Genomic DNA, 17,090 nt, shown 5'->3' on the forward strand with positions numbered 1-17,090 from the left:
ATGATCTATTTCGGGCCCGAAGCAAATGGCCCGTTCACATCAACTCCTTGTTTGCCTAATTGAAAAATAAATTTTCTTCTTTGAGGGACCAAATTCAAGATTGCTCGCTTTCGGAAGTGAAGATAAATCTCGAATCAAAGCTCAAACCATGCATGGCGTGTCGCAAGGAAGAATACCGATTTAAGAAAAATAAAAATAAAAATTGTGGGCCAAGCCCACATCCAGGCCTATCCTTAACTCATCCGAATTTTAATCAGTTTAAAATACTACCTCCTATATTTTTATTTAGAGAGTATCCTCTCAATTTAATCTGATTGGCTACTTGAATAATTGTACGGACATACGGACTCCTGTATTTTCGGGTTTTCACAGTACAGGCTGCTAATTTTAGCTTAATGTTTATCTACAATTTTAAAATAAAAGTAATCAAAGAATTCTTGGTCTCTTTTATGCCTTGAAGAACACAGAAAACCTTGTCCATTCCGTATTAGTAATCAGGTTGAGCAGCAATATATTTATATTCCCCTCCCTGCACACAGGTATGCTCTTAAGCACCTATTCTTCTCTGTATCCTCTAAAGAAAGAAGCTTTTTTCAGCTATGCAGCAAAATAATGGCCAGTCTAGTATGTCTAACTACAACAGCAGTAAGAAGATGAAAGCGGGTGCAAGTGACCGTGACAGCAACGTCAATGACATGCAATTTAGTACAAATATCCTTAGCAATGCCAGTGCTGATATGTTTCCTGATCAGTTTAGTACGCCGCCCAACAATGCCATGATCACGGCCTGTTCACCTACTACTTTGGTTAATCGCCTTGACCAGCGACAACCACAAGGATCCTCTAGTGAGTATTAATATTAAATTATGGCAGTGCGTAGTTTTATTCCTGTATTTTCTTTGAAACTGAAAGCTTTTCACTCGTATAGTGATCGGTTTGTGAATTATATAATGACATTCTACTGATCGGTTCTTGTAGGTCGTGTTAATGTAGATGATGGGAACTACATTGATCCATATTTTCGTGGCTTCGCACCCGGAATCAGGTTTTTCCCTCGTGATCAAGAGCTGGTTGTGGAGTACTTGATGAAAAAGATTAGGAATGAACCATTGCCTAAGAACCGTATTCATGAAGTTAATATTTACGAATACCATCCAAAAACACTTGCTGGTTAGTATATTGCTTCCTTGTGTATATTATAATATATAGTTAATGCCTGTTTGTGTATAAAACAATGTTACATTGATCCATGAATAATGTGTCTAATGGAATTTTTGTTTTTTTTTGGTTTTTGTATGATCAGAAAAGTACAAGCTATATAGCGAAGATGCGTGGTATTTTTTCACTACTAGATCCAAAAAGTATCCCAATGGGAATCGACCTGATCGAGGAGTGCCTGGTGGATTTTGGAAGCCTACTGGAAGTCCAGATACAAAAATCCTTGATGAAAACAGCAACACGATGGTCGAAAGAAGATCACTAGATTTTTATGAAGGGAAAGGGAAAGGTAGTAATAGAACAGACTGGAAGATGCATGAGTACTATCCTACAACTAATAATGTTTCTTCAAGTAATACCAAAGGCATGAGGGTATGAATTAGTTATTCTCTACTTTTAAATATGATTCTTTGTTTTTTTTTTCCCTGATGGACATATTATTTTGTTGCAGTTGAATGATTGTATTTTATGTAGAATATACCTTAAAGGAGAGAAACAAAAGGCAGAAGCTAAGAAGACTGGTAAAAAATCAAGAAACCATGGCAACACTGTAAGCCATGGCCCCGCAGATTCAAGAAATGATGCTTCCACGTCTTATAATTATAATTCTCAGCAACCAGCCAATCATGCCGCTTTTACTAGTGATACAATGGTTTACTTTAACGGAATCCAACCTTATGATTCCAACATGAATCAATGTTGTTATGGTGACAACAGTAATCAGATTGCGGCAATGATGGAACCAGCAATGTATACATTGCCTAATTCAATTGAGGGGACTGGCAGAGGATCTTCACAACGTGTAGCATTTGCAGTACCAAGTTCTTCCATGCCCTTGACAATGAATGTCGCAGGATTGAATGGGCCCAGCTCTTCCATGCCCCTGACTATGCATGGCGCGGGATTCATGAGGGGACCAAACTCTTTGATGCCCCTGATGACTATGCATGCCGCAGGATTGAATGAACCCAACTCTACAATGCACTTAGCAGGATTGAATGGACCCAACTTTTCCATGCCCCTGACTATGCATGGCGCAGGATTGAATGGACCCAACTTTTCCATGCCCCTGACTATGCATGGCGCAGGATTGAATGGATCTTCCATGCCCCTGACTATGCTTGACGCAAGATTGAATGGACCCAGCTCTTCCATTCCCCTGACTATGCATGGCGCAGGATTGAATGGACCCAACTATTCCATGATGCATGGCGCAGGATTGAATGGACCCAACTATTCCATGATGCATGGCTCACGATTGAATGGACCCAACTATTCCATGATGCATGGCGCACGATTGAATGGACCCAACTCTTCCACGCCCCTGACTATGCATGGCGCAGGATTGAATGGATCTTCCATGCCCCTGATCACTATGCATGGCGCAGAATTGAATGGATCTTCCATGCCCCTGACTATGCATGGCGCAGAATTGAATGGACCCATCTCTTCCATGCCCCTGACTATGCATGGCGCAGGATTGAATGGACCCATCTCTTCCATGCCGCCGACCACGCTGCCTATAGATAATATGGAGGGCAATGATCATCTTGTGGAGCCCAATAATGATATTCAATTTAATAATCATCAGGAGTTGAATGACGATCTACGCAATTCCCTTCCAGATAGTGCTTTTAGGGATGATGCTATAGCAAGGATTCACGAAATGTGGGTTAGTTCCAATAGTAGAAGAGAAGGATAAGAGATTTTTTTCGAAAGAATTAAAGTTATGAAGCTTGATTCATCTCTAGATTTGAACAGCAGCTAGTTGTAATGATAGCAGGACTTCTACCTTAACCGAACCTCATTATTTGTCATCCAAAAAAAAAGGGAAGCAAATTTGAGTGCATTAAGAAACTAGAACCTTCTATATATATCTATTATTAGGCTTTAACGTATCGATAATTTATTTGTTACATGTGAATTATTGTCATTGACCTAAGCATTCTCTCTACTGTCAAAAAGAACGTTCTCTCTATTTTTAAAAACTTAAAAAATTATTTTCAACAATGGAGCAAATAGCGATGAATCTGACAAAAAAACAACAGCAACAACGTGCTGATGGTTATACTCTATGCCCAGTACCATCATCTTCGGAACCTCACTGGTTAGTATATTATTTCCAGGTTTTACTTCTGCTGTCTTATACACCGAATCTCCATGGTTACACTAGCTGCAGCAGCTGGTTCTTGTAAGCGTTTGGGAAACGCGGCTGGCCATGTGCTTTCAAAAACTTTAATTTTTTTGTTGTTGAAATTTTATTTTTTTTATGTGTTTTTGTTGTTTAGGCGTGCTGATACGAAAAATAATTAGTATTCTCATCTACGCAGTTGTTCTCATCCATCTAATTCTAAAAAATAATTAGGATGGACAATCCTTATCACATCTACCAGACTACCACCATCATTCACTTACTTACTCCTCTATTGGTCTTATGCTGATCTTTTCTTCATCTGCCCGTGATGAACTAGCCGTCGCCATGGCCCATCTTCGATTCACTCGTCCATTGAACATTTCTGTTTCATTATCCATTTCACGGTGAAGCCATTTCTTTGGCAATGCTAGGACCCTTTGAGAGCGCCCAGCTGAGATTAGTCTGTGGCCTCAGTAATTTGCCCTCACATTCCTGTGATCTAGCAAATTATGGGAACGCATGTCGCGACCATTATGCTGCACACGTGACTTTTTAGCCGCCTTACTCCTTGCAAACACACAGCAATCATTACTATATTGGAGTATGAAATTCATAACACTGCACCCTAGGCTTAACTCAACATCAGCAGCCATGATAGCCAGCTGCATTACCAACTTGGTAAAAAAAAGGAAAATTAAGCCCAATTAATCTTGATAACTAAGGCTTCAACGATTCTGCAGTAATTGTCTAAAGGTACCTAGCATTAGCACTATCATAAGAATTATTAATGTCACGTTAGTGCAATTCTAGTTTGAGCAAAAGAGGATAAATATTAGATTACAGTGATTGAAAGCTTAATTACAAACATACCTTGAATCTTTTTTGTACAGTGCTTCCAGAGTTGTATGTTGGAATTCCCAATTACTCATTCCTTTGAACTTGTCAAAAAGAGTGGAAGCAGGCCCTTAAAGTTATTTTTAGTTGGGTTGGATTTTTGGATTTTAGATTAAATTCAGGCGTTTCGATTTTGAAAAAGATTTATTGAAGTTTGGAGAATGTTTTTGGGTTATAATATTTGAAACCCGCTTCTTTGATCATCAGAAGTTTTAAAAAAAAATTATAATAGACAACATGTAGTCTGAATTAATTTTAAAAAAAAATAAAAAAGATAAATAGTTGATGAATCTATCCATTAAAAAAAAGAGAGAGAAATAGGTCTACCTGGACTTTTACCTTTTAAACTAGATTGCAACCTTGGCCTTCTAGATTAACAGCACTTGATTTTTTTTTTAATTTTTAAAATTTACTTGAAATCTTTTATTATTATTGTTATTATTATTATGAATATTCAAGTTAGCTTAACTTTACATGTAATTCAATTAATCTTACAAATCCTGAAACTAATAACCATAAAATCTTACTTGCAAGTATGTTGGCTAATGTATTACCCAATGATCACATGCAAGCATAGATTTAATCCACGTTGTGGCTTAGCTGCTGTGTTTAGGATAACCATTGTGAAACGTAAATGCGATTAAGATGTTTTCTCTGTGTTTTTTCTTTTTTTGGATGTATTTTTGGGAGGGATTTTTTTGTATTTCTTATTGGACCAAGTAAGGCTTTTATTATGTGATTCTGCTTGTAATGCTTACGAATGCTTGATTAATCTTTGATTAAAAGAGAAAAAAAAGACTTTATCCAAGTGTTCGCTTATTGGATAAAGTAGTACAATTTTCTTCCAAAATATACTTCATATTTAGTTTATTTATTTGTGTTGTGGATTTATGCACAAATTCTTAGCCGTTACAACTAAGTAGACCTTTTACACATAGCGTAGCAAAAAGTGAAATGTCAAATTTCAGCTTGCCAATGTCCCACATTTCTTTTGAGTTGATGCGTTTAGAAATTAATTTTGAGTTTTATCCAACGATGGCGACCCTGCCTCGCCTCGTTGAGAAATCTGAGTTCATCCTTGCACAGATTTGATATTTGCATAGCCCATGTAGGTCGAGTGTCCACCCACAAGAAAGCACACCATGGGCCAGTTAGCATGGTCCATGGACCATCACCGTCCCGCACTCTGATGTGGTGTGATGTCACTAAGGTTCCAGTGGTAATGGAAAAGGAAAATAACTCTGACAAAAAATGAAAAATCCCTAGAGAAAGAGGGAGGGGAGAGGGGACCAATGATGCCCTAGCAGGTGAGACAATCCATGGCACAAGGGTCATGATGCATGTCTAGTAAAGAGAGTGCCCGATCTCAATCAGTACAGGTTCTCCAATGAAATCCCATTTGCTTTTTTAGTCCTTTTCTTGTGGCCGTAAGGATGACAATCACCAAAAGTGGCTCCCCCACACCATCACCCATGCACATGCTTTTGGTGGAAGATGGACAGTGGAGTCATGTCTGCAGAAAGTGAAAAAGGTACGGATTGGGAGGGTAGGATTGTGTCTGTTTTTCTTTATTCTTACTACAACCCAGCTGGGATTTTCTTGTTTCAATCACAGTACATCTATGAAGGACCCCTGGTTCTTCTGGAAAATCATGGAGGTCCCATATATCCATCGCTATGAGGGTATCACGCATGAAGATTTACATCCATTTTGCAGTATCGATTTTTGCATGCTGGGAATTTCTATGATCTGGGCATGAAAATTCACACGGCTGAAGTTCTTAGGCTCGACTTACATTGATATAGAGATAAAATAGTAAGTGGTAAAAAGCTGAGACTGGGATCAATATTGTAGGGCAGTTTTTACTCTAATCAAGACATACAGGCATCGTCTACAGGGGAGATGACATCTCGCTTTTGAAAAGAACTGTATAGACTTGAAATGCTATTTGTCTTTTGAAGAAAATACATCCTTTTCAGCTCATTGATATCTGCGAAATCTTTATCATCATATCTCACAAACATGTTTTTTGTTCTGTGCAGTGTCTTTTTCGTCCAAAATCATAACACAGCGCCGTAGTATCCATGGATTTCTTTCTTTCTTTCTTTCAAAAGGAATTTTTTTTAAAAAAAAAACTAATATCAAACCGGAATATTTGACTGCAGAATCGATTTGTCTTCAGGACATTTTCTTTTTCTTTCTGTGGCGAAATCATTGTTGTCGGTAATTATAGCTCTAGAAGTGTAGCCCTCCTTTCATAGAAATAGCAAAAGTTGGGTTTAGGGTTTCGCTTTACAAACCGGCATTCTCTATAATCAATGCTGGGATACCACTAATGATGCTATCATGAATCCTAAGGATTTTCCTATGACCTTAGATGGCATCTTTGCCTAATCAAGTTTGAGAGTGGTTAATCAAAGCATCAAAAAATAAGACATGCCATTGGACCTTCCGATGGAGTCCAAGCATGCAATAAGCTATAGGGATTGGAAATTTTTTTTTTTTTTCTGGGTCATAGGGATTAGGATTTCAAGGTACTGTGTCCGACTCTGCTTGATATTTAAAGTTGCCCTTTTTTTCTATGCAAACATAAATTACGCATGCCTAGCTTGCTAATTTAATTAAGTATTACTCTAGTATACGTGAGTTTTTCACTATAAAAATCTCTACTCTTCCCTTTATTAATACATTATTGTGGATGGGTTATGTAAAGTTTTATATATTTTTAATTTGATTTTTTTATTTTTTCAGAAATTTAATTATAATTTAATACCAATTGATTTTGATTTTTTATGAAAATATAAAATTAAAAAAAACTGAAATAAAAAGGATATCAAACATAGATAGTATGTTATAAGCCTTGTAAAATATACACTTTGATGGGAGAAGTTTATATTAGATATTTTTTTTACCTTTAAAATTTATGAAAAAACAAATCTAAACTCTGGTTGATTTTAATTTTTAAAACGCTTTTCTGAAACCCCTAACTAAATGGACCGGACAGGCTAACCTGGCTTGTTAGACTCAATATTATTTTTTTCTTTAATAAATTTTTATTACAAATTATTTGGATTAGATTCAGAACTTTTATTTCAATATCCAGATGTAAAAGTAAGGATCTGTCTAGAAAAAAATTAATGAGTCATAGTTCAATTTATCTCAAATTCGAACATTTTTTTTAAAAATTAAAATTAAAAAATCAAAGAGGCAGAGGAAACATTTGAAATCATTTCTAGGGCTTCGAACCATAAAAACGACATATATACACACATACTTATTACTGATCACTCCCATACCAATCGTGAAAGAAATTCTGACACGAATTTTCGTTGAACCATACGTGGAACTTTCTTGCAGAATTTCTGCAGACTTCCCGCCAGAATTAGAGTCAAATTAGAGAATATTGGGACTTGAGAAATATTGCTCTCAAAGGGCAATAAATGCGACAGAAAAGCATTTGACCCCTCAATTGTGGTGAAGAATGCCGCATCGCATGGAAACATAGTTGTCCTTCTTACGTGTCTATCCAAATCCCTGATTCCCGCAAAACTCCTGCCTCAATTCAACGTTCCTTGCTTAGATTTTTATCAAGTTTGATTGTATAGAAAGTAAGAGGGTGTTTGATGCAATTTTTTATTCTTTTGGATATATTTTTTAGAACTTGAGGTCTTGGTTTGTCATTGAAAAGGAATATATACTCGTCGATGTGTTCTATGTCTTGACCACGGTCTTGAGCAAAAGGCACCATGGCATCTATGATGTTGTCTTTGCTCTTTTTAAGCAAAGTCTATGTAAAAGTAAATATTTTTAATTTTTGTTATCTCGTTTCCACCATACTATATATATATATATGTGTGTGTGTGTGTGTGTGTTTATACCATGGTACGTTGTCCCTACTTGTCTGTGAGATGCCACAGCTATATATTATCCATTAACAAGGTCCCATGCACCATATGAAATAATTCATTTCGTTTTTTATTTTTAAAAATTGTTTTGGTAGGGGAAGGAGGAGTTCGAGATGCGGAGAAACACTAGATATGTTGCTCATACTTTGCCACGACCGAGCAAATTGTATTTGAACTCAAACTTGTAATAAAATATAAGCTTAATGCCATAATAATAAAACCGTTTATACTAAAAAAGAGAGTCGTAGATACTGAGATGCAAGCACAATCAATTAGGGAGAGACCAGCAGAGAAAAAGAGGAATGATGAATTCCCTTAAGTACTTGATCGATCGATAAATATTTATCATTATTTATACACAACGATTATGCTTATTTTAAATTATTTTTATATTTTTGTTCGACTAAAGTACCATATCAATAATTATTATCCTACTTGAGAAAAAGAATTATGTAAACAGAAATGGGTTTCGAAACACATAAATGATTTAACCACGTCAATCATTTTCTATCTTTTCTTTAATTTCATATACAAAGATTAATTTTTATTATATTGAAATCAAGTCCATCTTTTTAGTTAATAAAAACTAAACTATTCATATGTATATCAAAATAATTTAAAAAATATATTGTTTTTTTTAAGTATTTTTTACTAAAAAAATATATTAAAATAATATTTTTACACCAGTATATCAAAATAATATAAAAAACATGAAAAAAATATTAATTTGAAGAAAAAATAAAAATTAAATTAATTTTTTTTAAAATAAAAATAAACAAGGTCTAATTCTTTATAATAAAATTCTTTTCGAGAAAGTTTAAGGTTGGTGCCTCCATTACTTTTAAAAAAATGAAAGGTGGAGGTGAGCATATGCAACACTCATTACAAATCATTTTTCTTCATTAATGTTATAGTAAGACTATCATCAACAATTTAAATAATACTTTCTTTCATGATTATATTATTTGATGCACATAATGATAACCAAGAGGAAACAATTAGAGGACAAAGTGTACTTTTCAAAGGGAAAGTTTTCAAAAGCAAGGCATGCATAAAAATAATAGGGTGACGGCCGACGGGGCCCTGGAAATTGATGTGAACCATCTCCCCACATCACATTAGAGGAGGAGCTCCCACTTGTCGCAATCCTAATGGGCCTGTCACGTCTCCTCTTGTATGGCCCTGTCATGCTGCTATTGTCTTTAAGACGTATCGTATCGCATTGTCTGGTCAGATCATAATAATATGGTTAATTTCCCACTTCTTCCCTCCCTTCAAGAGATTGCCTTTCCCGATATGTGCTTGGAAGCTGGGATTCTTGGAGGCACAGTGCTTTCCTCCATGCATTTCTAGGGACAAGGGGGGGCCTAGTTAGAGCCCATTGAAATTTAGTAATTTGATGGCTAGTTCAAAATATACCATTTCATGATTGACTTGCTAAAATGTTTAATCATTAATCAATTTTCCTCCCTTGTTTTATTCCAACGAGATGAGTTGGAAAAACCACTCTTATTTAACTTATTAAACTTGTATAAAATCGATAAATTAACCTAAAATTAACCCATTATCTAATCTAAGTTTAAAAATATTAATTTAGAATTGATTTAGTTTCTTCGAATTAACTAGACGGGTCAATTGCAATTCAATTTACTTGTCAAGATTATTTTAATTTATTTTAAAAGAAAATTCATATCCAATTATAACTCAGGTCTTGAGCTAGACCAGCCTCGAGTCCACTTTAACATCTATATAAAAAAAAACCATATTACCTTGGCTAAAATCATGCTTGGTACCTCTCTTTTTTATATTTTATCAAATTAAGCTTTCTTGTTTAAATAAAAGTAATTGCATCCCTTGATCCGACTTTGCTTCTAACTAAATGGTCAAATCAAAACCAAGATAATTGAGCGTGGATCTAGAGTTGTCTTTAATTATAAATAAAGGGGTTGATTGGAGCCAACTTTAATTAGATGACTAGATTTAACCAAATGTGCAAAATAAAGGAGCACCATGCATGATTTTAAGACATAGTTCTCTCTCCCTCCCTCCCTCCCTTCAAAATATTGTGTTTTCTTTTTCTATTCCTAGCAATGTTTAAAATTATCAATTTGACCAAACTTTTTTGTTCTATTTTAATTTGTTTTAACATAGCGTGTGTTTGGAGAAGCGGTGTAATCACTTTTCTTTAAATTTTAAATTTATTTTTGTTTTAAATAATTTTTTTATATTTTAGGATTGTTTTGATGTGTTAATGTCAAAAATAAATTTTTAAAAAATATTATTTTATTTTTTCAAATAAAAATTATTTTAAAAAACAATATTTTTATCTCTGTCTCAAACAATCCTGTATTGCATTGAAAAACTTTTCTTTATAGTGCATAAAATTGGTTTGTCATTAAATAACTAACAATTTAGAAACCTTTCTGTACATTAATTAATTAATTAATTAAATTTATAGGCGTGGTTTCTTGCTCTTTTTTTTTAAAAAAAAAGAACGTGGTATTATGTTTCAAAAAAGAACCTACCCTTGTTAAAGAAAATGGCAACAAGGCAAAAAAAAAAAGAAAAAAAAGAAAAAAATAGTGCCAAATGGCAAGGAAATGGGGCAGAGCATCTGCATCATGATCTTTGCCCATAAAGTCAATGAAATTAGTCAAATACAAGATCGATAGCTAGCACAGCACCAGTATTATTTCCTTTTTCTTTTTTTCTTTTTTTTTTTTGATTGCAGGCCATCCTAATATTTTTATATATTATTACAAAAATCTAGATAAAATAAATTTAACAAAACTAATAAAACTCACCAACAATTATTGGAAATGATCACACTTGTTATGAAAAAAAAAAAAACAGAGCCACCCAACATCTTAGATCTACAAGTGTGACTTTCTTGTTAGTTATTATTCATGATTTTTTTCTAATTTTTTTATATTTATCCCATCAATATTTTTTTAATAGTATTAATAATATTAAAATCAGAATTTCAATGCATATGTTTTTTTTTCTCTTTATCATAATTTATGAAAATTTATTTTATATTTTCTTCTACAATTTGAGTTTGGGAATTGGGACGAGTTTGAAAAAAAGCTTTATATTTTCCTTTTCTCTCCTAAGGTCAAATCCTTCCGAAAATGGAGAGAGAGAGATAATGAGGTTTGAACGTGATTCTTGACATGAAATAACATTCTCTTTCTCTCTGTCTCTCTTGTTTTTTCTTAACGAAAATTACCATTTTACCATTGGGGTTTCTACTTATATATATATAAAAAGGTAAATTAGATTACACACAGTGGTTTTTCATTAAAATATTCTCATATTCATTATTTAAATTAAAATAATGTCATATTAAAATTAAAAAAAATATTTTTGTCGTGGATTGTTTTTCTTTTTAAATAAAATCTCATTTATAACTCAAAAATATATTTTATAAAAAAACTAAAAAAAATAATTTTCCTTTTCCTTCCCTTTGTAATACCAAAATTAATCAATAAGTTTATAAAAATTATTTCTTTCTACCAAATTTGGGGTTATAAATATTGTTATTAAAATTGGTTTGGATTGGCTGATAGACTTGAGAATTGACTAGCTCGTACCCTAATCCAAGCTTGGTGTTAAAAAAATCCAATTAATCCTCGTCCAAACTGGATTTTGCATTTTTAAAACGTTGTTACCTTGATTTTTCAAACTAAGTTTTGTTTTTTTAATTGACGCAGGTCAATTGTTCAATTCCTGAACCAGTTCTTGTACAAATGGACTTCTGATTAAAATGCAAGTATGTAATTCCATTCAGCTCGTATGTTACTGCATAAAGATTAGTTTTTTTTTTTTAAAAAAAATCACCAACATTGGGCATTAATTAATTGAAAGAGGGCCAAAACTGTGGGGGCTACTTGAAAGTACTGTCCTAGAAAGTATCAAAACCCAGTCCCAGACAACTTACAGAAAGAGGGATAAAAAAGAGAGATTTTTCAATTTTTTTTGCAGCTTTCATTCTCAATTCACCGCTCATTTCTCGTGAAAAAGCCTTACGTGAGTGAAGAGAAGAACAGAATTCCTCCACTCTTTTCAGACCCTTAAATCTCTCTCTTTCTTCTCTGTCTGTAACCCAACTGTTACTGTACTAAGAAGAGAACTAAGAAAGACTAAGGCAAGGAACATAGTACTACTGTGTACTTTTTTTTTCTTTCTCCTCAACTTCACACTTGCCTTTCACTCACACAGGCCTTGAGAGCCATTTTCTTGTTGTTTGGTTCTTTGATATGTATTGATAAATATGAGTGCATTTACAGCTCATGTTTTATAGTGCACTCCTCATTTGTTGTGCTTCTCTTGCTTGTTCTCTCTTTTTCTTTCCTCTTCCTTTGATGTGGGTCTTTTTGTTTCTAAATCACATTTCTTTGACCACTTCACACTTTGCAGTGCTTTGATTCCAAAGAAATCTCAAATGGGGCTTTCTTGAATTTTTAAATTGTGTTTTGGGTTTGCAATTCTTGGCCTTTTTCTTGATGAAACTCCTTTAAGTTTTAATCTCTAAGTCCCCATTGAAGTGTTCTTGCTGTGAAGTCTGATTCTTTGATCAAAAGATCAAAACTTTATTATTGATGAGAAGTGGGGTTTTAGGACATGGTAATGTTCTTGAGTCGGGGGTGACGAAATCTTGAATTCTTGCATGAACAAGTGTTAGCCCAGGAATAAAAGACCAACTCAATAATGACATTTTTATGCTTCGTGTGTCTTTTTCTTGTTGGGTTTTTATCAAAGTCCCAGTTAGTGACTGCTCAGTTGGATGAACAAGCTATACTGTTAGCCATTAAAAGAGAGCTTGGAGTCCCTGGGTGGGGTGCCAACAACACAAATTACTGCAACTGGGCTGGCATTAACTGTGGCTTGAATCATTCAATGGTTGAAGGGCTTGATCTTTCAAGGCTTGGCCTTAGAGGTAATGCGACTCTAGTCTCCGAGCTCAAAGCATTGAAGCAGCTTGATCTTTCTAGCAATAATTTTCATGGTGAAATTCCTTCAGCTTTTGGGAATTTGTCTCAGCTTGAATTTCTTGATTTGTCTTTGAATAAGTTTGAAGGTGTGATTCCTATGGAGTTGGGTAGTCTTAGAAACCTCAAGTCATTGAACCTTTCTAACAACATGCTTGTAGGATGGATACCTGATGAGTTTCAGGGTCTAGAAAAGTTGGAGGATTTTCAAATTTCTAGTAATAAGCTGAATGGTTCTATACCATCTTGGGTGGGTAATTTGACAAACTTGAGGGTTTTTACCGCCTATGAGAATGAATTAGGTGGTGAGATTCCTGATAATCTAGGTTCAGTTTCTGAGTTGAGGGTGTTGAACCTTCATTCGAACATGCTCGAAGGGCCAATACCAAAGAGCATTTTCGCTATGGGGAAGTTGGAAGTCTTGATTCTTACTATGAATCGGTTCAACGGTGAACTTCCTGAATCAGTTGGCAACTGCAGAGGCCTTTCTAATATCCGAATCGGGAACAATGATCTCGTAGGAGTCATCCCTAAGGCAATTGGGAATGTTAGCAGCCTCACATATTTCGAAGTGGCCAATAACCACATATCTGGTGAGATTGTGTCTGAGTTTGCTCGGTGCTCTAATCTTACCCTCCTAAATTTGGCCTCAAATGGATTTACTGGAGTTATTCCTCCTGAACTTGGACTGCTTGTAAATCTGCAGGAATTGATTCTTTCAGGCAATAGTTTGTATGGAGATATCCCGAAATCAATTCTTGGGTGGAAGAGTCTTAACAAGCTTGACCTTAGCAATAATAGATTCAATGGCACTGTCCCTAATGATATTTGCAACATGTCAAGATTGCAGTTCTTGCTTCTGGGTCAGAATTCAATCAAAGGTGAGATACCTCACGAGATTGGAAATTGCATGAAGCTTCTCGAGTTGCAAATGGGTAGCAACTACTTGACTGGAAGTATCCCTCCGGAGATTGGTCACATCAGGAATTTACAGATAGCCTTGAATTTGAGCTTCAACCATCTCCATGGAGCACTGCCCCCTGAATTAGGGAAGCTCGACAAGCTGGTTTCACTGGATGTCTCCAACAATCAACTTTCGGGCACCATCCCACCTTCATTCAAGGGAATGTTAAGTTTGCTAGAGGTTAATTTCTCAAACAATCTGTTCAGTGGCCCTGTGCCCACCTTTGTACCGTTTCAAAAGAGTCTAAATTCAAGCTTTGTTGGGAACAAAGGTCTCTGTGGTGAGCCATTGAGTTTGTCATGTGGAAATTCTTATCCTTCTGGTCGGAAGAATTACCATCATAAGGTCTCTTACAGGATTATACTAGCTGTTATTGGTTCTGGTTTGGCGGTATTTGTCTCAGTAACTATAGTTGTTCTGCTGTTTATGCTGAGGGAGAGTCAGGAAAAGGCAGCCAAAACTGCAGGAATTGATGATGACAAAATCAATGACCAACCAGCAATAATAGCCGGAAATGTCTTTGTTGAAAATCTCAGGCAAGCAATAGATCTTGATGCTGTTGTTAAAGCAACTTTGAAAGATTCAAATAAGATCAGCAGTGGGACTTTCAGCGCGGTATACAAGGCAGTTATGCCTTCTGGGATGGTATTGATGGCGAGGAGACTAAAATCCATGGACAGAACCATTATTCATCACCAGAACAAGATGATAAGGGAGCTTGAAAGACTGAGCAAGCTCTGTCATGATAATCTAGTGCGACCAGTTGGGTTTGTAATTTACGAAGACATCGTTCTTTTGCTTCATAATTACTTACCCAATGGGACATTAGCTCAGCTTCTTCATGAATCAAGCAAGAAATCCGAGTACGAACCTGATTGGCCTACAAGGTTATCCATTGCCATAGGAGTGGCAGAAGGATTGGCTTTTCTTCATCACGTGGCCATAATCCACCTTGACATTTCTTCCTGTAATGTTCTTTTAGATGCTGACTTTAGGCCCTTGGTTGGGGAAGTGGAGATATCAAAGCTCTTGGATCCATCCAGAGGCACCGCAAGCATCAGTGCAGTTGCAGGGTCTTTTGGTTATATTCCCCCAGGTATGCATGTTTAAACTGAATAATTCTAGACTTCGTAGCTTCATCAATGTAATTGGTTTCAGTATTTTTATTTTTCTTTTCTTTATTTTCTTCTCGATGAATGTAAATTCTCTTGTCAGAAATAAAACAGTGGCAGTCTGGCAACCAGTAGCATGCAAATAAGAATTCATAGTGAAAAATTATGACATACAAGAGATGGTGGCTTATTGTAGACAAATTTATGGCCAACGTATGCAGGTTATTTGCAGTATGATGAACTGCTTCTCAACCAACCTATGAAATTATTGCTGCAAAAGTACCAAGCATTTATTTTCATACGTGTTTAACAGCTTTGTCAACCGATCTGTGCTTTAACACTTAAAGTGTATGAGCTCAGAGAACAAGATTTAAACATCCCTTTGTTTCTCACTGTCATTCTACTTTTTCTTTGTTATGTAGAGTATGCATACACAATGCAAGTTACCGCTCCAGGAAATGTTTATAGCTATGGGGTCGTACTGCTTGAAATCCTAACAACTCGGATACCAGTTGACGAGGACTTTGGTGAAGGGGTAGATTTGGTGAAGTGGGTTCATGGTGCTCCAGCTAGGGGAGAGACTCCTGAGCAGATTCTTGATGCAAGACTCAGCACCGTTTCCTTTGGTTGGAGGAGAGAGATGCTGGCAGCTCTTAAGGTAGCATTACTCTGCACCGACAGCACACCAGCAAAGCGGCCAAAAATGAAGAAGGTAGTTGAAATGCTTCAAGAAATAAAGCAAGGGTGATGGAACTCCATTCTGCGCTACCTATTCAGCAAGACTGGTTAATGGGCTGTCCACAACACAAGAAGCTTGTTTCTGAAATTATGATTCGTTTCTGATATGCCTGCCTGGAGGAGAAAGACTCAGATTTGGATTATTTTAGTCCGAGCTTGGATTCTGTCCATTTGCTTTTTACCAAATTCAGTTCCAATAATGGCAACTTGTAAACAATATGAGTAAGGAAAGAAAAAACAGTTGAAGGGTGTATGAATGAGGTTGCTTCATTAAAAAGACCACTCTTGAGTTTTTGTTGCATATTAAGCCTACAATTGTAACATTGAAGTTCTGGTCCTGAGATGTTGGAAATATATGTGAACTACAGTTTTTCTAATGAAATTCCAGCAGAGTTGCAGGTTTCCAAATACGTCAAGAATATGTACACGCTACTTGAGTTCCCACTCTCCACATCCCTTCCTTTTTTCTGGAGACAAGTCATACTAAAATAACATTTAGACTTGTATGCGAAACCATAGCTTCATGTTAGGATGAAACATCACTGGAATGTATTTTTATTAATTTTGTCAAGGGAGGAAGCTGTAAGGACTTTGTTGTTGAAAATGTTCGTGCTAAGGACTAATTGGTAGACGTTTTACTTGTGCAGGCTTCCTTTTCACAAGTTCAAGAAGATAAATCCAACCTGAACATTCTTTCAGATCCTGTTCAGCTCGCAGGCATAAGTTAGATTGTGCTAATGTGAATATTGAATGGATGTGTTTCTTGGCTCCCTAGCATAAATGTATGAACACTGAGCCATTCAAGAGCAAAAAATCTTTACGAAGAAAACATCTAAGATAGTTTATTTCCACAACAAAACAGTAAGAGAGGAGAAAGAGCTTGGATTTCATACACACATAACCTTATTTACAAAAATTGTTTTCAGTGACTCTGTTGCCACTGAAGCAGAGATAAACAAATATTATGTTACAATGCCTGAGAACATACTTCTTATTAAATCATCAAGCATCCAAAACAACCATGTGCTCAATAATTTATTAATGCAATGGCTTCGAGAAAGTACCAAAGAAAACCACGAACAGCTAGCAAGAAAATAAAAGCTTGAAGAAAGCAGGGAACACACGTGCAGCCTC

The 17,090-nt window shown here is 35.6% G+C and overlaps 1 protein-coding gene across 1 annotated transcript; it reads left to right on the top strand.

Annotated features, from left to right (window-relative positions):
• The first annotated feature begins 12,111 nt into the window (after positions 1-12,111).
• LOC133677522 (leucine-rich repeat receptor-like tyrosine-protein kinase PXC3) lies at positions 12,112-16,366 on the top strand. Its single transcript, XM_062099602.1, has 2 exons — positions 12,112-15,202; positions 15,641-16,366. Exons 1-2 carry the CDS (start codon positions 12,862-12,864, stop codon positions 15,964-15,966), a joined length of 2,667 nt encoding a protein of 888 aa, XP_061955586.1. The 5' UTR covers positions 12,112-12,861; the 3' UTR covers positions 15,967-16,366.
• The last annotated feature ends 724 nt before the right edge of the window (positions 16,367-17,090 follow it).

This window comes from Populus nigra, chromosome 17 (genome assembly GCF_951802175.1).
Source record: "Populus nigra chromosome 17, ddPopNigr1.1, whole genome shotgun sequence".
NCBI classification, from domain to species: Eukaryota; Viridiplantae; Streptophyta; class Magnoliopsida; order Malpighiales; family Salicaceae; genus Populus; species Populus nigra.

What these genes read in the sequence shown, in the direction of transcription:
- LOC133677522 (XM_062099602.1), top strand. Translation starts at nt 12,862, where the DNA reads ATGACATTTTTATGCTTCGTGTGTCTTTTTCTTGTTGGGTTTTTATCA. An exon ending in TTTTGGTTATATTCCCCCAG is followed by an intron (nt 15,203 to 15,640) that starts GTATGCATGTTT and finishes TTTGTTATGTAG; the next exon opens with AGTATGCATACACAATGCAA.